This window comes from Ixodes scapularis, unplaced genomic scaffold (assembly GCF_016920785.2).
Source record: "Ixodes scapularis isolate PalLabHiFi unplaced genomic scaffold, ASM1692078v2 PGA_scaffold11__112_contigs__length_91849675, whole genome shotgun sequence".
Lineage (NCBI taxonomy): Eukaryota > Metazoa > Arthropoda > Arachnida > Ixodida > Ixodidae > Ixodes > Ixodes scapularis.
Genome location: NW_024609837.1, coordinates 60,011,966 through 60,032,467, shown reverse-complemented (window position 1 = coordinate 60,032,467; position 20,502 = coordinate 60,011,966). Strand labels below are relative to the sequence as shown.

General features: G+C 48.0%; 1 protein-coding gene across 1 annotated transcript in view; it reads left to right on the top strand.

Annotated features, from left to right (window-relative positions):
- Positions 1-20,502, top strand: part of LOC8036132 (S phase cyclin A-associated protein in the endoplasmic reticulum) — a 126,068-nt gene that overhangs the window by 47,356 nt on the left and 58,210 nt on the right. The window contains exons 22-26 of the mRNA XM_042288939.1: positions 1,266-1,456; positions 6,286-6,435; positions 10,198-10,435; positions 11,674-11,823; positions 14,465-14,656. Coding sequence (XP_042144873.1) covers positions 1,266-1,456; positions 6,286-6,435; positions 10,198-10,435; positions 11,674-11,823; positions 14,465-14,656 — 921 coding nt within the window. The remainder of the gene's footprint in view (positions 1-1,265; positions 1,457-6,285; positions 6,436-10,197; positions 10,436-11,673; positions 11,824-14,464; positions 14,657-20,502) is intronic.

The window sequence follows — 20,502 nt, the reverse complement described above, 5'->3', positions numbered from 1 at the left end:
CAGCCGCGATTACCGAAATAGCAGAAGACCTCTCTTCGTGGCCACACGAGACAACACCGTATTCGCAGTTTGACATCGACCCAGTCCTGCCTACCCCACAACGACGACAAATCTGTGACCTTCTCGTCGAGTTCAGTGAGTGCTGCCCTACGTCACGTTCGCCTACAACACTGCAGTGCAAGAGACCACAGGAGTGACGCACTTCCAGCTGGTGTATGGCCGGGCGGTGACGACTATGCTAGACTCTATGTTGCCGCACGAGTCAGTCGACGACGGGAGCGATGACGCCCAGGTGGTTGCTCAACGTGCAGAAGAGGTCCGCCAGCTAGCCAGACTACGAATTCAAGACCAGCAACATGTCGACGCTCGCCGGTATAATCTTCGTCGCCGCGACGTCCACTTCCAGCCCGGAGACAGAGTTTGGGTGTGGAAGCCGATTCGTCGTCGCGGTCTCAGCGAAAAACTCCTGAAACGCTATTTCGGACCCTACAAGATCATCCGACGCCTGGGCGATCTGAACTACGAAGTCCTACCCGACGGAACGCGCCCATCTGCAAGACGTCAGCCGCGACCCGAGGTGGTGCATGTCGTCCGGCTGAAGCCGTATTACGAACGATAGGACTCTCCACTCTCGTCGACGAGTGAACTGTGGACTGTGAACTCCGCCTAGGAATTCTGCTGTCCTTTTGTTTTTTGTTTTCCGTTTTTGTGCTGCATCGGGACGGTGCACTTTTAAGGGGGGGGGATGATGCCGCGCGCAGGGCTGAGAAAGCAACGCTCGATCCGGAACCCCCAGAAAGTTCTCGTTTATTCATGTACCGCACGCAACTTCTATCATTTATTCCTGCTTTTGTTTTCTAGAAAGTGCGTGTTCATTCTCGCCCCAATCACGCGACGCTCGAGCCGCTTTCGCCGAATCTTCGAGATAGCGACGCACTCAAGATAAGAGGCCGCCCGCGACCTTGTTGAGTCAGTTTCGCCCCAGCGTTCGACTCTGCTCTTTCGCCGACTTCGACGCCCGCGACGCTCTGCTGTTATCTTGTTTCCTCTTTTATTTCTTGGGCACAAGTTTGCCCCATTAAACGTTTCAGCTTCCTCAGTTATTCTTTGTTTCCTCTTTTGTTCCTTCGTGACAACATAAACCTACCCAGCACACAGCAACAGCGAGTGATCAACTGCTGTCTGCCAATCATTCCCTGAAACTCAATGAAATGTTGCGAATCGGAGCCATCGTTGGTGAGGCCATCTCTCAATTCTTGTTGTAGCTCTCGGTACCCGACGAGTGGGGCTCGAGCCCGGGCAGCGGACGTGCGGTGCCATCTCTGGAGCCCGGCCAGGACCCCGTGGCCACTGCGCTTCTAAACCTGCTTCGTGCCACGCTCCGCGGGGTCACCAACGCAGACTCCGAGGTCCAGACGTCGGACGACAACCACCAGCGACTGCTGGACGTGATAAGGTGGGTCGTGCTTCTCAGTACATCTGCCGTGGTCGCCGACAGAGTGGGAACGGTGGGCCATGCTTTCCTTACGGCCGTCCTCCAACGCGCGCTCTGTGCCTTCCGCCTCGCTTTGGCTGCACGTGCGCACTCAAGGTGCACAAAATGCTGAAAAACGTCGTCGAAGGTAGGAAGCTCGTGCTGGGGTGGGACAACTGAAGCCCCTCCCTGCTGTCCTCATCTTGTCACTGACCATAAAATGGTGTATCGTTTGTACAAATGGGAATTGTACAAAATCGAGTACCGTAATGCCCCACGTCATTGCCCATCCCCGTGTATCGTGTGGGCGAATATCGCTTTTAAAAAAAACGCAGTGTAATCACCTACCCCTACAAATGCTTCAACATGGACTCCGCGAGCATTCATCCTACCCGAATTATGCGGCTGCGGACCTTACGATTGAAGGATGTCCGTGACAAAGTAAAACGAAGGAGGGAAAGACGTCTCACTTTGTTTAAGCATTCCTTCCCCGATTTCTGCAACCCCGATGTGAAAGTACACGTGTGTGAAAGAAAAACGGTGGAGGTAACAAAATGAAACTCTGTTTGCTTACAAAAAAGTTTGTTTGGACAAAGAAGAAAATCGGAAAGATGACACAAGCGGTAACCTATTCAGGGATCACGAGGTCAGCGAGTGTTCCACATCCTGGAATGTGACCGTGGAGTGCGAGGTCAAAGGTGTAAGGTCCGAGTCAGTCTCCACCGAAATAAGGTCACTGCGAATACTCATTCGTTCTCCCAGAATGTCGCGACTGCGGTAGGTAAGGTTGTGCAGTGTTTGAGACAAAATGGACGGGTAAATAAATATTTGCTGGAATGCCGCACACAGACGTTTGTAAAGCGTTTCATTTCGAGCTCTCTGTTCGGGGTGCCGTCCACACCACACAGCAACGCCGCCTATACCCGCGTTGATAGCATGCCATGCACGGACACACGCATGTATGCCCCAAACAAGAAAGTTGCACAAGAGCCTGCTCCTTGCGTTTGAAAGGCGCCCAACTCTGCCCAACGCCAATGTGTTTGCCAACGAGAGTGCCAGCTTTCCTGCTTCCCCAGCATCACCCTTCATTGCTTCTTTCGCTGGCTCGCTCGCTCGTAGCACCTACCGTAAAATCCCGTAAGGATGCGCACTCAAAATGAAGAGATAAATGGTGAAAAACATGGGGTGGGCTATCTTTGGGGATGCCACAGCAAAACTTGATAAAAAATTAATGATAAGCGCCGGGGCACTTGCTACAAACCACGTGACGCGGGAACTGATACCGCAGATCACGGACACCTTAAATTTGTGTTTCACAATGCGATAAACACGCGGGAATTCGCTGCAAACTCCTGTGTCACTGGAAAGGATACCGCAGATTGCGGATGCAGCAGATTTGCGTTTCACAGTGTGAAGGACTCGCGGAAACCCGGCGAGAACTCGCACCTCACGGGAACGGATACCGCAGATTGGGACGCAGCAAATTCAAGTTTCAGGGGGCAATAAAGACGCGGGAACCTGCTACAATCTTGCCTGTCATGGGAACCGACATCGCGCGCGCAGATCGCGGACAAAAACAAGGGAATACGCTACAAGCTCGCATGTTACAGAAACAAATACTGCAGATCGCGGATGCAACAGAATCGCATTTCACGATGCCATATACACGCGGGAACAACTCGCACGTATTACTTGCAGCTAAAAATCGACATCGCACGCGCAGATCACCGACAAAAGCACGGGGATCCGCTACGAACTCTGGAACGGATACCGCAAATCGCGAACGCAGCAGATTCGATTTTCTTGTTAAATCTTTTTTTACTAACGAAGAGAACATAGCAACGTTCAAGAAACGTGCATTCACGGAACAAATGTTTGCGCAATATGCCGATCGGCAGTTTTTATTGCCCATATACCAGTAACAGACTTCGCGATGGTAAAGCATTCCTTCATGAGTTTCGTGTATGAAACAATGAAACTAATTCGAGTTTTGTGTTTAGTGTACGACTGTGGCAGTCATGCTAGATATATTGAAAAAATGGGTGTTTTTTTTTAGCTTTTTCTACACATTTTGTGCTTACCCATTGAGTCATGACCCACCCCACTTTTTTTAAAATTAATTTTGGGCAGTGTCTTGGGTTTTTACACTACATTAAAACTACGACCTCAGCATTAGTAGAGTAGAGCTGTGCAGACGCCTACAAGCCCCCTGAACAATAATTCATGTACCAGAGAGTGATTGATTCATTGTCTCATTGTCACACTTAATTGTGACAATGAGACAACAATAATCTTCTCGAATCATACTTAGACACGAAAAACGCTTTACGCAGAGGTTAAGACGGTTGGGGAAAGTTGGGGGCTGGGGAAGTCCCAGAGTCCCTAGGAAACCAGTTCAGAAACCGGTGGGTTAAATTACGAAATGTGCTCAAGTCCGCACGGGGCAGTTAAGGATGCCCTCTCTGTTTCGACAAACACCCTATCACAAGGTGAGGAACCAGCATATCAGTGCAGGTTGGCATCCTCATATTTTTTTACAGCAGTGGCTGTTATGGACTCATCCCACATCTGGAAACGATGTCCGTTGATGATGTTGTAGCCGTTGTAGTAGTCGTCGTTGTTGATGATGTTATAGTTGGCGATGTAGGCCATCCACCGCCCGCCTCTTGCAAGAATCGAACCTGGGTCCGCTGCGTGCGAAGCGGAGGCATTACCATTAAACAACAGTGATATCTTTTTATAACGAAATCGCTTTCATCAAAATTCAATGTGGTCCCGACTGAAATATGCACATTTTTATCAGGATTATTCTAAGTGTATCGGCAGCTGACCACGCTTATTACGAAGGTCGTGGTGCCGAAAGCACGCAATCCTACATGGGGGCGCACGGAGACCCTTGCGTTTCCTCCCCCTTTTTCACCTATGCAAATGGCAAACTGGAAAAACGGCAAACAAGAAATCGTAATAAACGGGTGATGGAGGGCGCAGTGCGCAGAGAGCTGCTTTCAATGTTGACGCAGGCAGAAAGCAGCAACACAGCGAGAGCAGCGTCCACATCCCAACGCTGCTTGACACCTGTCGGAATCGGGTCAAGAGAGCGATGAGCTCGGAGGAAATGATCCCTCCGGGAGCCCTTGACGCGCGCACCTGCGGCATACTACCCATTCATGTGTATCGTATGGGAGATTGGGAGTGTTTACCGAAAATTGCTTCGATCGGCGAGGTTAAGAAGAGTGGCCGGCCCAAGTCTGAAATCGCCAAAGAATTTGACATTCCGGCATTGGCGGTTCGGCACTGTCCACCATTTTGCAGAACAAGCAAGGTATTGAACGGTTTCGAGAAGTTTTTCATGCGAGAAAAGCGCACCCGCAACCCGAAGATGAAAAGTCGCCAACTGATTTGCAACCGTCAGATTTTCTCTCGTGAGCATGTTTGCTGAGAGCTGCAACGATCCCTACAGGAGTGTGTAAAAACATGTTGGCAAAGATACCGAGGATAACTTTGATTCGTTTGTGCTCACCGATGCGGACGTTCCCGCTGTTGCTCCTGCATTCATCCTTTACTAGAAGACTGGGTAAATCATGGCGCACCTCGAGTTCCGGTCTAGGCGAGTGGGAGGACTGATCCAGCAGAACACTGACCCCATGGCCAGACTCAGAAAGGGCAGACTCTCTGACAACACCCTCTCAAGACTGACAGAGCAACATTTCACCCACTAACTACCTTCAACCGAGAAAAAAGAGAGCTTGACAAGAAGATGCGTTGTCTGCACAAAAACTAAGAAGACTCGCAAAGAAATAAGAACTTCTGTCCAGACTCTTGCTCTGTGTGCCATATCGTGTTTTTGGATGTATGTCTCACGCAAATGCAAACTTCTAAAGCTCAATGACTATCTTAACCCAAAGTCCAGGACCAGAATAAATCCCTTGTTATCACGCTTAGAAACATAGTTTTGTAAATATTGTTTGTGAAAACAAGTGCGAGAACTAGTCATGTGCAAATAGTAAATTTTGAGTTAGAACCGAATTCAAAGCGCGTAGTGGTTTTGGACGAATATTTTCTAATTGAATATTGAATAGTTTTCTCTATGCCTTTCACTGATATACCATGCATAAAAAGAAAATCAAGCTGAACTCCTGAAGGTTGTTCCCGAGCTTCTACTTGTCCACTTCTAAGCTCCGCTAATTGTAGCATAACTATATTCATAAACTGGCATGTAAACGACAAATTTGTCGCAGCTATCCTAATCAAGGGGATTTCTAATTCTGCTTACTACCTCTATGCAAATAAATATTCTTTCTTCAATTTCAAATTTGAGAAGAAAGAAACGAGCATGAATGATGAATGCAGGCTGTCAAGACATCGCTGCCCAACATACCGTAGAATACCGTGGATCCGCCCATTCCACATTAAGTGTCTATTACCAAATTTGTAAGATCTGAGAAAATAAGCACGGTACATTTATGTGTAAAATTCATGACCGGACAAGCGCCCATCACCCATTTTTTCGCGATTATCTCCAAAGTTTGAGTGGGCGCTCGCCCGGTATTTTACGGTATATACTCTCGCACAATTGCAGCTGGTTAGCCTTGTTGAGTGCACTTCTCGCCGAGCGCCCGTGCATTGCGGGGAAGCAACACCCGCGAGCTCTGCGGGTGTCGCTTTTTCATTGTGCGCAACTACTAAGTGAGAAGTGCGCGAATTCAGGATTTTTAAGACACAAACTGAAAAAGTATTGCAGTAATGAAATGGTTAATGTCTACCTATCCATCCAACTCTAACGTAACTTTTCTCTGTGGTGCCGTTTTCAGTTATGCCGTGAGCATGGGCACAGTGGACAAACTGGCCCAGTGTCTGGGGAAAGTCCGGGCGCCCCTGGACTCGGAATCCCCACAACTCACAGAGTTCTTGGTGCAGGCCATGGAGTTTGTCGCCTGCTTGGCACGCCTCGTAGCAGCCAGGTGAGCCGTTTCTGTACACGTGCCACGATGGTATTTTAGGAGAGTGTGATGCTTGAAATGGCATTTCATGCTTCTCAAGCGCACGTCAGTGGTTTTTTTTTCTCTCTGTTGATGTCATCATTCATCATATTCTTGCATCTCTGACTCCGTTGATGGTTCTCAAAACTGCTAGAACATTGTGGTCTAGAAGCTGACCATGCCAAGCTGCTATACAGTTGCTCGGCTGCTATTCAGCTGACCAGCTGCTACTCAGCTGAGATACTGTTGTTTAGCTGAACAGCTACTGCTTAACTGACCAGCTGCTGTTCAGCTGACTGACTGCTGCTCAGCTGAAGCTGACGAGCTGCTAAGAACTGTTTAGCTGAATAGCTACTGCTTAGCTAACCACCTACTATTCAGCTAACTGCTCAGCTGAGCAACCGCTGTTTAGCTGAATATTTACTTCTTAGCTGACCAGCTACTGTCCTGTTGATCAGCTACTATTAAGCTAACCAGCTGCTGTTTAGTTGATTAACTGCTGTTCAGCTGGCCAGCTGCTATCCAGTTGACCAGCTACTATTCACCCAACAAGCTGTTGTTTTGTCCAACTGCTTTTCAGCTAACTAAATGCTACAGCTGACTTGCATTAAAGGGATACTGAAGCGAAACTTGAAATACACCTATTATGGTCAGAAATAGGTTCAATATGATCAATGATATTCATAAATCATAATCGCGCGTTTGTATTTTGAACGGATGGCTATATTTTTCACCCTGATGGGCCCGATTGGGCGCGCGCTCAAAAATCGGCCATCGGAGAGAGCGATGCGTCTTGGGATATTGGGCGCATTCGTGACGTCACTTGTGCCGGTCGGGAAAGGCTACGGCGTGAATGTTGTGGTTACGAGCGTTGCCACTTGGTGGCGCGTCGACGATTTACGACCCGTGACAACGTGGCCGTTTGAGATGTGCAAGGGCTGCACACACGCTGCACCACGGGACCACGGCAAGTCGGCAACCACGGCAGCACTGACAAAACCAGCTCTGAGGCCGGATTCTCAAAGCGAATTCACGACGAAAAAAGTGCGTACGACAAATTTGAGAGAAAACCCGTGCTCTCGAAACGAAATTGTCGTAACCTTTGCGCAGGTTACGACAGAATCCTACGACAGCTCCGAAGCTGTCTTACGCACTTTTTACGATCAAATCAACAAGGCCGACAGCGTCGCTATGTTACTTGGTATCGGCCACCAACGGACATTTATTTTTCTTCGTGCTCTTCTCGTGCGTCCCGACTTCAACCAGCAAGAAAAAAAGGAAGGAGTACTTAAAACAGACCACGATCAAGAACGCAGGATCCACAAACACACGAGAAGAGCTACAACAGCCACGATTCTGCCGACCGAGCGAGCTCGGCAGAATATAGTAGGCCTAGCAGCAACATCGACTCGGCGCACCGTTGCTCCGGCGGTCCTTGGCCAAGACCGTCTGTCCATGACCGGCGACCCTTGTGGACCCTTACCGGACCAGTAGTTTGATCCCTGACCTAAATTTCAGAGGTCAATATTTTCCCCTTGTCATCTCGATCTCCTTGTTTTCCGAGACAGCGGTGACGAACGCTGTCGTCGAAAAGGGACTCTCATTGATTCTATCTCCTTGTTTTGTGTGATATAGAGCTCAAATAAACGCCATACGGATTACCTTCGCAACTCGGTATGTACACTCTGTTATTGGTATGCCATTTTTATTCTGACTCGACGCTACGTCACTGTCGAGCTATAGCAGTTCGTGGGAGCTACGCGATGTCGGTCTAACCTTTCTTTGTCGAGTGTCATGTCAGTATCCAGTTGCAATCGTAAAAGATCGGTCCAGAAGCGCTTACCGAAACGCGGTCTAACAGAGCGAATCCAGCACTTCGATCAAACGCGCGTGTCCGCTCCGAGCGCTCCGAGCGTGAACAGGTATTTGCGTGGCTCTTGCTGGCACTCTCGTAGTTCAGACATATCTTTTTTAACGTCGGCTCGCAGCTCGCAACTCGCAGCAACTAATACCGGCCGTGCCAGAAGCATGCTCGGGCCGTGTCGTGCAAAGAGCCGCAACGAGAACGAGCTCACTGTGGCCAACTACGCTTTGGCTTTCTCCGCCAAGGCTTTGCGAACGCGTTCAGGCCTAGGCGAATTCTGCCGGCACGCCGTATTGCCGCAGAACGGCGCTGCTATTTTGGCACAAGTGATGTCACGAGAACTTCCCCCCATCCACCAGATGAGAATTTGAAATCGTTTAATTAGTTTAAAATTAGTTCTCCTGTGTTTTACAGCGCAATATTTATATTTCCGAGGTGGTGCCTGTCCCTAGCCCATATTTATGCAACAAGATCGGCGCTAAAATTTCGTTTCACTACCCCTTTAATTCGACTTATTATTTCATTCCACCCTCTTCAAAGGTCCTGACAAAAGCCCATATATTTCTATGGAAAAAAAACAAAAAACTTATTATTTCACTCTTAAAATATAACATATCGGTTAATTTGACCAGCTGCAATCGGCTGCACCGAGGAGCGCGATCGGCTGCGCACTTTGGCAAAAAAACTCGTTTTAAAATTTTGAAGCATGCGCCAAATTGTGAAGAGAGAGAAAAAGAGAGCACATGTCTAGACACGGGACACAGCCGGGTGGGTCTCAACACAAAACAACCGTTGCAACACTACTGCGCCGCAGCGGTGTTGCAGTGGTTACCGGCGGTGGCGGCGCTGGTGGCAACTACTGCCACCGATGGTCACTGCCGTTGCTGCTGCCGCCGCACCGAACACACGAAGGACATACACAGCCAATGCCGCCGCCCTGCGGCGGTATGCATCGGCTCATTATAAAAATGTTAGCCTACTTGATCTAATGCACAGGATATTCAGAATTTCCCAAGCATCTTTTAGTTTGACTTTCGGATACTTCTACCCAATTCGGATACTTCTACCCAATGTCCCGTCAAGGTCGAAATAACGGAAGTCGAGTGTATCTAGCTGACCAGCTACTCTTCAGCTAACCAGCTATTGTTCAGCTGGCCAGCTGACAAACCTTAGTGCAACACCGAGACGTCAGTGACGCCGACACCCATCTGTCTTTTGTGCCAAAACTTCTATGAATCATTATTAGGATCACAACAGTCCTCAGTTTTCTCATCACAACATCACGTCAACAAGATCAGATAATAAACCTATTTTCTTATAGAAGACTGTGGCATTGAGTGGTTTTCACGAATGCTTCGGTGTGCATGAGAAGTCTTTCATGTGATGCATAGCTTGTTTTCTCCAAAGAAAATCAATAGTGGTTTTTTTTCACCTGAGAAATGAAGTATGCATGGCCAAACGCTCAGCCTCCACCCAAACGCGTATCACTAGTGGTTTAAACCAGATGCTGCCAGAGTTTCAGAACTAATTGTCACCTTTTTCGAAAGATGCAAGTTATTTTGTAGAACTTTTGATAAGAAAATGGGGCTTGTTCTCGGCAGTTTCCAAAAATCACTCACAACTTTTTAACAAGGTAACGGTTTGTTCTGAAACTTTGGCACCTGGTTTGGTCCACTAGCACTATTTTTGAATGAAAACTGAGCATTCGACAACGCATAGTCTATTAAAAAGATACCGTAAATTTTTTTAAGGGGATATACCCTGTATGTTGTTAAAACCCGGATGCCCCGACTGGTAGCCTTTGCTCCGTATTCTCGTTCAGGAAGAGATGGGGCTTGTCTTCGAGAAGTATGGTTCCTTACGCGCCCCCTGTCTTGCAGCCGACACCGCCGACAGAAGGAGGAGGACCCCACGCAACTGGCAGCCACCTTCGGGGTCACCCAGCTGGCGGGGTCGGTGTCCCTTTTGTACGGGACCCTGCTCCAGATGGGGGCCCCCTCAGGGAGCAGGGCAGCGGGGCAAGAGCCCCCCGCGCTGCCGCCAGGGCGCCTGACCGTCACCGCCGCGGCCCTGGATCTTCTCAACCAGATGGGTCAACTCGATCTGCCCATGTTCCAGGTGGGTTGACGTCGATCAGTTGATCGGCCAGTCAATCACGGTTGGTGAGTCATAGCCAATCAGTGACGTTGACAGCCAATCTGTCATGATGGATAAATCGGATCGCAGGCAGAGTGGCCCTCGTGGTGTTGTGGTGACGTCGCATGTAGCCAGTTGATCGCAATAGCCAATTATTTAGATTGCAAACAGGCTGGGCGTGATCATTTGACCACACAATGTTATGTAGGGTAATGGCGTATGACCTGGTCACACGACCGCAACGTGACTTGGTCACATGACCGTGTGGTCATACGACCTGACGTTGCACGACATCGAGAAGCTCTGGATGTCACGTGACGTTCGCATATATGAATATATTTCTGGATGGATTCTCCGTTTGCGGGAGTTCGGCACAAGCCCGAGCATTTTTTAATTATTTGGGCGTGCATCTACAGTTTCCACCAAGGCGTTATTTATTGTTCTCTTAAAGCGGCAGCTTTATATAGAAGCCCTTCACGGGCCTTTCTTGCTAGTATTGCTCCAACCGCACGACGTCGCAGCGTCACGCGACATCCACATCCCAGCTAAATTTAGTGGGGAAATCTACGTCGCAGTTTTAAGTTGCTGTGTTGCGCGTTATCATAACATCACATAACATCAATTTCCCAGCTAAACTTAACAAGGCAATGTGGAGAGCAAGTCACTTGCTTTTTTTGCGGGGGTTGCGGAAACGTCAGTATGACGCCCTGCTTAAAGGATAGTGGGTAGACCTCAAAACAAGCTGTCTTCAGGTATACCCAGTATCCTTCAGCAGATTCAATCGGAGCTCGGCGTTCTGACGTCACCACAGCCCCTTCAAAAGAAGAAGACAAACTTGCGCTCTGCATTGACATTGCGTGACCCGAGGTAGCGCAATGTCAGGCCATGTGGCATCATGGAATCACGTCGCACGACCACATCGCGCGACCTCCGGTCCCGCGGCGTCCATTTTCTATTGGAAACCTCATCGAGTGCTGTTGCACCTTTGTTACATTCGACGGAACGTCTAAGCCACGTGGTTTCCTAAGTCACTGTCACGCTGCTAATACATCCCGCAAAATACAGTTTGCACACACTGTCCGAGACACGGTCCGCAGACAATCCTGCCATCGTGTGTGTGGTGAACACCACGTTTCTTGTGTGACGTACACGCAATGTGGCTACGGACACCCGCAATCGGGTTGACGGAGCCGCTTTCCCCACCCCCCGGTCCCTCCCAGGCCGTCTTGGGTGCCGAGGGGATGTCCCTGCAGCTCAGGCACATTGCCAGCTACCTGCTGTGGTACTGTAGCCACTGGGAAGAGTGGCCCCTGCTGCACCAGGTGGTGCTGCTGGTGGGACACTTCGCCGTCCTCTCTCCGGACAACCAGGTGACTCTTTTTGCCGCAGGGACCTTTCGCGGGTGCTTCCGTGAGACTTGCGCCTTCCCGCGCCGACGAGTCCTTTTGGTCGTGCCGTTGTCATCGTCGTGTTGCGTTCCGGAAGTTTGGGGGGGGAGGGGGAGGGGGAGGGGGAGGGAGAGGGAGAGGGAGAGGGAGGGAGAGGGAGGGAGGGAGGGAGGGAGGGAGGGAGGGAATGCAACTTGTACGCCAAAAATTGTGGCAGTCTGCTTGCTTCCTTTTAGGGGCGAAGCTCCCTAGGGTCTAGCCTTGTCCGTCCATCCATCCATCCATCCGTCCGGCGTCTGTGCTCACACTGATTGCACTGCTTTTGGGATTGGCCCACTTTAAAAAAAAAAAAAAAAAAACTTACACCCGCACGGGGGTTTGAACTCAGGACCGCTTTATACAGGAGAGGGTGCTGCGGTCAAATCCGTATATAATCGCGTTAAACTTTGCATGCATTGGCTCAACGTTTATAGACGAGAGGGTGCTGCGGTCAAATGCTCAAATGCATATATAACCACGTTCCACACCACACATTCTCTTTCTGACATGGACTGTTGACTTAAGCGGTGGATGCGTTCCCACGGCTTCTAGCGGATCCAAGCTGATTTGCTAGAAGAACCACTGGCTCTGCATTTCACCGACCATAAAGCAATAATAATGAAGTCGAAATGCAACCCGGAGCTCAGCACTACTCATGTGCAAAAAAACAAAATCGGCACCATCAGCACTACCTATGAACAATAAAACCAGTATCATCAGCACCACCAGAGCTTCGCCACAATCAACATCATTCACCACGTGGAGATGCGGCCTCTTTTTTTTTGTGTGTGTGTGGCGCAGATTGTTTTGTGATGCACGTGATGCCAGACTGCTTTCGTAGCCTCGACGAAATGACTTACCGTAATATCCCGAGTCATCGCCCATCCCCGAGCCATCGCCCACCCCATTTTATTGGCCAATATCGATTTCCGGAAAAACACCGAGTCATTGCCCACCCCTTCAAATACCCCAGCGCGGACTCTGGGATCCGCGAACACTCATCTTACCCGAATGACGCGGCCGCGGACCTTACAGTTGGAGGACGTCCGTGACAAAGTAAAACGAAGGAGGGAAAGACACTTTTTTTGTTTACGCATTTCCTCCGTGAGCGACCCCAAAGTGGTCGTGTATCCGTGCGAAAAGAAAACGATGGAGATAACAAAATAAGAGTTTGTTAACGTAACCGCGGAGTGTTAGGTCAAAGTCTGTCTCCGCCGAAGTAAGGTCACCGCGAACCCGCTCCTTCTTCCCGCCCGTCGCGACCGCTGTTGTGCAATATTTTAGGCAAAGCCAAAGCGTAAATAAAGCTTTGCTGGAACGTCCTACACAGACGTTTACAGAGCGTCCCAACCGTGCATTGATAGCCCGCCGTGCACGGACGCACGTATGTACGCACCGAACAAGAAAGTTGCGCAAGAGCTTGCAATTGACAAGGCGCCCGACTTGGCCCGACGCCAAAGTATTTGCCAACGCGACCACCGGCGTTCCCGCTTTCCCAGCATTGCTCTTGGTCGCTTCTTTGGTCCGCTCGCTCGCTCGTTGCGCCTGGTCGGTTTTTATATTTTCTTGTAGACTTTTCTTTCTTCTTTTTTTTTTACTAACTGGGAGAACATAATGGTGACATTCTTTCACGGAACAAACGTTCGTGCTATATGCAGATCGGCGGTGTTTCTAGCGCGTATGCAAGCAACGGACTTCGCTATAGTAAAATATTCTTTCGTGAGCATTTTTTTCTATAAAACAATGAAACTAAATCGAGTTTTGAGTTTGATGTATCTCTTGTGCATCAGCGCTAGATACGCAGAGAAAAATAGGCGGTTTTTTCCGCTTTTTTTCAAGTGTTTGTGCTCACCCACCGAGACGTGGCCCACCCCACTTTTTTAACAAATTTCAGGCGGTTGGGGGGTGGGCGATGACTCGGGATATTACGGTAGTTTCGGCAAATGGCAAAATTTTGCAGGAATAGTGTAGTGACTTGCACTTTCCTTTCAGCAGTAAAGTAAGTTAGAAAAGAAATCCTCACTGCATCAATAGCAGCACCTCGAATGCCTGCAGGAGTATTTCGAAAGTACTGTAACCTTACTTTACCCCAAACAAAAGTTGTGGCAAGTTTGTAATGCAGGCGTGGACATTTCAGTTACTTCTATACTATTGACGGAACTAGCTCAGGGATTTCGTTCCTTGTTGTGAATTGACTGTCTCGGTGTATAGGGGTCCTGCTATTGACAGGTATCACTACGTAGCATCCCCAACCTCTGATTGAGGAGCATCTGTGATTGAATATGTCAACGCACTGCAGCGCGGAGTATGTGAAGCGAAAGCCCGTGCTGTGGGACCCAGGGATCCTGGGCTCAATCCCCACTCCTGCCCAATTTCGATCTGGACGAGAGCACTGTACTGGCACGCGTTCGTTTAATCACTACTCTCCGATGCACTTTAAACACCCCAGGCTAGCAGTCGTGCTACACTGGCTATATTTCTCATCTAGGGTAGAAATGCCAGGCGCTCATTGAGGCCGACAGACTTCCAGCCATCTGAAGCAGCACTTTACCGTCGATTGAGCTAGTTCCCACGGGGTGTGCAGGCTGTGATCCAGTCGGGAGAGCAGCCCACACTGCTTCAGCTGCTGTGCACCCTGCCCTTCGAGTACTTCAGCGATCCCCAGCTGACCCAAGTGCTCTTCCCCACTCTCGTGTCATGCTGCTTCGGCAACGAGCACAACCGGGCCGTGCTCGAACAGGAGCTCAGTCCCGTGCTGCTCGCCAACTACGTGGAGGTAAGTCGAGGGCCGTCTGTTCAAATCCTCGACCTTGGTATGGTCTTCGGGTAGTGCTCGAGTCTCGTTGCCTCATTGCCGAGGTGAAGCCTCGCGATCGCCGCGTTATAAGTACGGAAACATCCTCGACTTACTGCCGTAGCGCGCGCCACATTGGTGGCGCCGAGGCAAAGCGGCTGCCTACAGATTCCAGGTCGCGGGTTCGAATCCCGGCCGAGGGGCTTGCAGTCCGACGGAGGCACCTTACGGAGAAGGCGACGTGTGACTGAGATCTTGGATGCACCTGAAAAGGTCCCTCGATGGTCGAAAGCAACCTTGAGTCCTCTGTCGGTTCATGTTAGATGCCCTCCATTGGTTTGGAACGTAAAACCTTTACATTTTACTTTCGCCTCAGTAAGCAAAAAAGGGATAATGACAGCTGTTATCAGCACTCGTGTAAAGGCTGCACATCCCTATTAAAAAAAAAGAAAGAAAAGAAATTAAAAACTTATTTGTGTATTAGCCTTCCCCCCCCTCCCTTTTCTTTGAGGTGTTGTGTGACCGTTTCCACGGTGTGGCGTGCGCTCCGTGTCCCTGCCATCTTTACCCCACCACGTACGCAGCTCCGCTCGCGCTTTCTGCCACACTTTGAAGCGCAGATGAGGATGATTATGGGAGTAGAGCTTTGGAAAGCTGCCCTTTTTATGGTTTTCGTCCCATCCACGGTTGCCTTCCGCCCATGTGGAAGTAGCTGCCGCGAAATCGGATGCTCGGGTCTTCAAATGTTGCCGTTGGGCTTTGTGGACGTTTCGTTCTGCTAAGTTGGTTTGTGCAGACCCCACAACCTGAGAGCAGTGGGTAAGTACTTTTCGAGCTGTCACTCGTGCCCTGGAGTGCGGCGGACGTGCAACGGGTCGCAAATACAAGGGCGGGCAAAGCGTGCGATCCGAGGTGGGCTTGCCGGTGCGCTGCAACCTCTCGACGTCGGCATTGAAATGAACGTCAAGAGAAAATTCTACGGAGTACATGATTAACGTGTACCCCAAAAAGGCGCTTCCTGCACAGCTCAAAAGAGCGACTCTGGCCACCGTCGACGCCGGTCACATTCGAGCACCGAGGACACCGTGGGTTGCGACGATCGAGTCCGAAATGAAGGCGCTTGAGACCGCTGCGTGCGATCATAGGTTTGTTAATATTTTTATGCGCATCCAGAACTATTTTGTTTTTATCCGCGTATAAGCCGCACTTAAAAAATCCCCGAAAATTTAAAAAAAAAAGTGTGGCACTTCTATGCAATTATATGGCAGCACTTGCTTTTCTGCACATCCACTCTTTATTTACTCGACTGTACACACTGCAGCCTTGTTGTCACTAAAGTCTGTAGGAAGCGGAACTCGCAGCACACAGTTCAGCGCCCCTGCCAAAGACTAAGTCAAGACGGGTTTTGTTCCGGGTGGTAGGTTGCATTTGACATACACACCAACAAAGTTTTTTCTACTGGTGACGTCAATGTGATTCTCCGGTGATGAGTCGTGGCGCACCTTTGAGACTTGCCACTGGGACATTCTGAGTCACGACATTCTCGACATCAGATTGTGACGTCTCGGGCAAGACGTACACAGAAGTGACGACGACGCCTTCGGGAAGTTTCGGGACGCAGGCATTGCCACAACTGAATGCGTCCGAGAAATAGGGTTCGAGACGTGATGCATCTGCCAGTAACTCGCTCCCTCACCCCTCGACCTCGATGCAGCCAGGTGCACGGTTGAATGTGGTCAAGTGATTTGGTGACGTCACTAAGAAGATGAGGTAAAGGTTGGCAGATTAGCCATCTCCGTTCCTTTTGTTGTAATCACATGCTGTGGAGGGGATTAAACGTTGTTGCGTTTTGAGGCCACGTTGACTGAGTCACGGATGTCCGCTGATCCCCCGAGCCTGTGCGGACATGTGGATAGTAACTCCAACAGAACCACCATCCTGACTCTGTGGTTTCGTCCTGTTTAGTTTCTGATGGTGTTGTCGGTGCCACGTTGACATTTGACAGATTCATGCGTGCCTAAGAAGTTTCGGTCCTAGTTGGCAGTGGAAATGTCTTATCCAGTGTGTGGGTGGGACTGGCTCGACAGTTGCTCCTTTAGGATGTGACACGCCCTGCAACGATCTTCCGAGCGTTCCGAGCTCGTATGTCATTTCAGCTCGTGTCTCACTTAAAATATTGAATCTACAACAAAGGCGAGCTGGATATCCCTCTGTCTTGCCGGCACGTAACAAATGTAAGTGCATGTACGCAACACTGAGAAAATCGGCACTCTTTTTGTGCCATCGTGCGAGCGCGTCTTCGTATGGTTGCAGTCTCGCTTTTAACCTGGCTCTCACCTTGTTTTTAACTTGGTTCGCGAGTGTTGTTTAGTTTAGATTTTCTGTATGGTTCATGTATAACGAGCGGGTTAGCTACGAGACAATCGGGGTGTTAAGTAAAAGGTTGTGAATGCAAACATCCTTGATGTTTCTTGACCGATGCGCACGAGGGAAGGTTCTGGCGCAGTTGTACGAGATACAGGCATTTTCCAGTCCACAGCAAATTTTATTGCACGGCATTCAGGTCCTTCGTCCATATAAAACATGTGAAATAAATCATGAAAAGCAACGGTGCCGCATTCTGAAGTGTTGGGCACAACCAAGCAAATGTTAGGTGTTGTCCGATAGCTGATGTACTTCAAGAAGTTTTTTTTTGCATTCCACATCACTTGAAACAGTGGTTTCAAACTCATTTGAGTATGGGGGCCAGATAGCTTACAACGGCAAGGTCAAGGGCCAATGTAAGAGGAAGGTCTAAAGATTTTAAAGAGAAGAGACTGCTTGTACCATGCTTTCTGTGAACTCGCAGTGACATCTTTACATTTTATTTCTCTATAAACGCCGAAATTTCGTTGTAGTATCCCTTCAACAAAAATGGGAACTTCGCTGACTCGAATAAATAAAACCACATCTTGTGAAAGCTTGCTTGAATTTTTTTAACAGCCTCCTGCTTCTTGCAGCTTTTCCTCCTCGCAGTTCTACGACATTTCTTCAGATTTCTTCGGAGATAAAGATCTGTTCTGCGAATAGACCGTTATATCTTTGGCCTATACATTCCTAGTTATTGTTCAGTAGGTGCAACGTGGCTGAGAGTTTGGTCATATTAGTGCTGGCGAGTTGTTCAGGGGACCGTGATAAAAAATAATAAAAAAGAAAATGCTGTATGATCTGGAAAAGAAACAAAAAATCTAGAGCTCATTTTCTTATTTTTCTTTGCTGCGTTCACGGTGAATACTGTTCACAAGTAGTAGTTTTCTTTTCCTTTCGGATTTAAACGGAAATTTTTAATTGATCACTGGCAAACCTCCTCCAAGTTTGCAGTTTGCAAAAATGGAAGTGCCCTTTAACTTCAATAAGAAACACAAAAAAAAACTAAAAACCATGGCCAGAAGCAAAAGTTTTGTGCGATGCTGCACAGTTTGGTCTCTCTCAATACTGCTTCGAATCTGTTCTGAAATATGCTGCAGTCTATGTTCTCCGAAGAAACGGATTTATGGACCTTTTTTGTTTCGTTTATGCATTTAAACCGTGGCTGAGGAATTAATAGGTTAAACTCCTGATTGTTCAATAAAAAATTTCTTAGCCAGTTAAATGGAGAAAAGTCTTTTTTTTTTGTGCAGTTGTCACGGGTGTCATTTTTATCGCCATGATGTTGAACATCAAAAATTTGACCACAGGTGGAACTTTTGCTCACCAGGGACATATGCCTTGTTTGCAATGTTAACAACCTCAATTTACTTTATTTCATAAGTGTTTTCTTTTTTTAATTATAATTGTAAGAAAAGGCTGATAAAATTTACTTCATTTCGACTTGATGTAATTTTTTCTCTAACCCTTTGTTTCGTATCTCACATTCATCAGTTACCTTGCAACTTGATGTCAGTAAGACTATTAAAGATTTCACCAACCTGCTGACATTTGAGTCTGGCCAGGTTCAGCTCCTTTAAACTTCCAACAGAAAGTTTGGCAACAGTTTACGGCTATCAGGCGCGTGTGCGGAAATTGAAAACTGAAATTGAACGCGCTACCTGGTGGTGGGCTGGGTGTAATAATTATGGGACATATTGTTTCACATTAAGAAACTAAACTAAATCATTAAAAACCTTGTATGTTTGCTCTCAGATTGTGCGAAATTTACAGTAGACCAGTAAATAAATTATCCGTTCCACGGAAGCCTGTGGTACCCCTAAAAATGCAGACCGACACACGCCGTTTACAAACATGTCGACATTTGCCCAAGTGTGGGTTCTGCACATGTGCAGAAACCAGATTCGCGTGTAGTGACGCGTCTGCGCATGCGCAGAGCCGACAGCAGTGCCACTGCAGCGGCGCAATGTCAGAGGTGGTCACATGCCTGCACTAAAAGAGAAAAATTTTACTTTGTACTTTTGGTGTTACGTTCTTTTGTGGGCTTTATTCAATGTGAACGTGATCTACTATGTTGCACACTTCGCTACTGTTCTCTTTTTTTTTTTGCAGCGTGAGTTATATGTAGGGTTTTGTGTTCTCGGAGTTTATTTTTCCTCAAATCCGGAGGGTGTTTTTCGGAGTGTATTTTTTGACGAAGATTCTGAGTTTATCGGACTTTATATTTGTTTGATTCCCAATTCTCCGAAATTCTGAGTTTAATTTCGCAGTGTTTCTTATTAAAAATAAATAAATACCTAAATGATAACCGGATCTAAACGTGTGCCAGATAAAAAATAAAACATTAAATAAAACAAAATAAAAAATTTCTTTAGTTGAATTTGGCATTGGTGCCATTGCCATTGGCAATACTAATTTGTCCCACGCCAAAAATCGCACACAAGTGTTGCTTCGATAAACGTCGATAACTTTAATTAGTAAACTCCCGGAGGTAGTCGCTAGCAAGCTCGTAGTCATCCCTCCCTACTCCATCAATCTAGCCCGCCGCTGCGCAAGGTGGAGTGGTTAAGGAGGTAATAAAGAAGTTTCAACTGCCCCTCTTCCCTGTTTTATACAATCTCTATGGTCCATAACTTTCACTGTTACAAAAACATACCCTCTCCTTGAGTGGCTTTTGGCGTGTCCTGAATGTGCAATGACTTGTTGCCCTGTATCAACCTTGACGAGGGGCAGGACCCCTTTTGACAATGGTCCGACATTTGGAAGATAGTTATGGTGGCATTTTCCTAGAACCATACACCCTGCGCTGCTCAGATTAAAACAAAAAACAAAAAGAAAACGTTGTTTGACTTTTTTGTGTGTGTGTGGGGGGGGGGGGTGGACTGGCAGATAACAATTCGGAGTTTATTGGATAAATCCAAATAGCCAAAATTTTACCGGCAAGTGTTTTTTCGAGGTTTTTTTTATTTGTCCGAAAACACGGAACCCTAGTTATATGTCATGTTTTGCCGCAAATCCCTAGGTTTTGGCCCGCTAATTTAGGGGCAAGTTTTCCCCGCCAAATTTAGCGAGATATTCCTCTGTCTAATTTAGTGGCATATCACTATGCCACGTGGTCACAAACAGCGTGACACTGACGTTAGTGTAACATGGCGTCATGTCGCTTAGTGTCGCAATTTAGCCTCTATATTTAAAGGGAAATTTTTTTTTTTGTTTTTCCCCTGAACCGATTGGAGATTGTGTCTCTAAATTTGGGGCAACTTACGGTCACGGCGTTGGATCCCACTCTGTCTGCTAAATTCGGCCAGACGCAAATCCGACAAATTTAAACACAGCAGCTTAACTGTGTGCAGCAAGGTTTGCCATGCCTCAGCTGTCGCCAGCATTAATTTGCAAAATACAGCCAGGAACTGCTTCCTTTT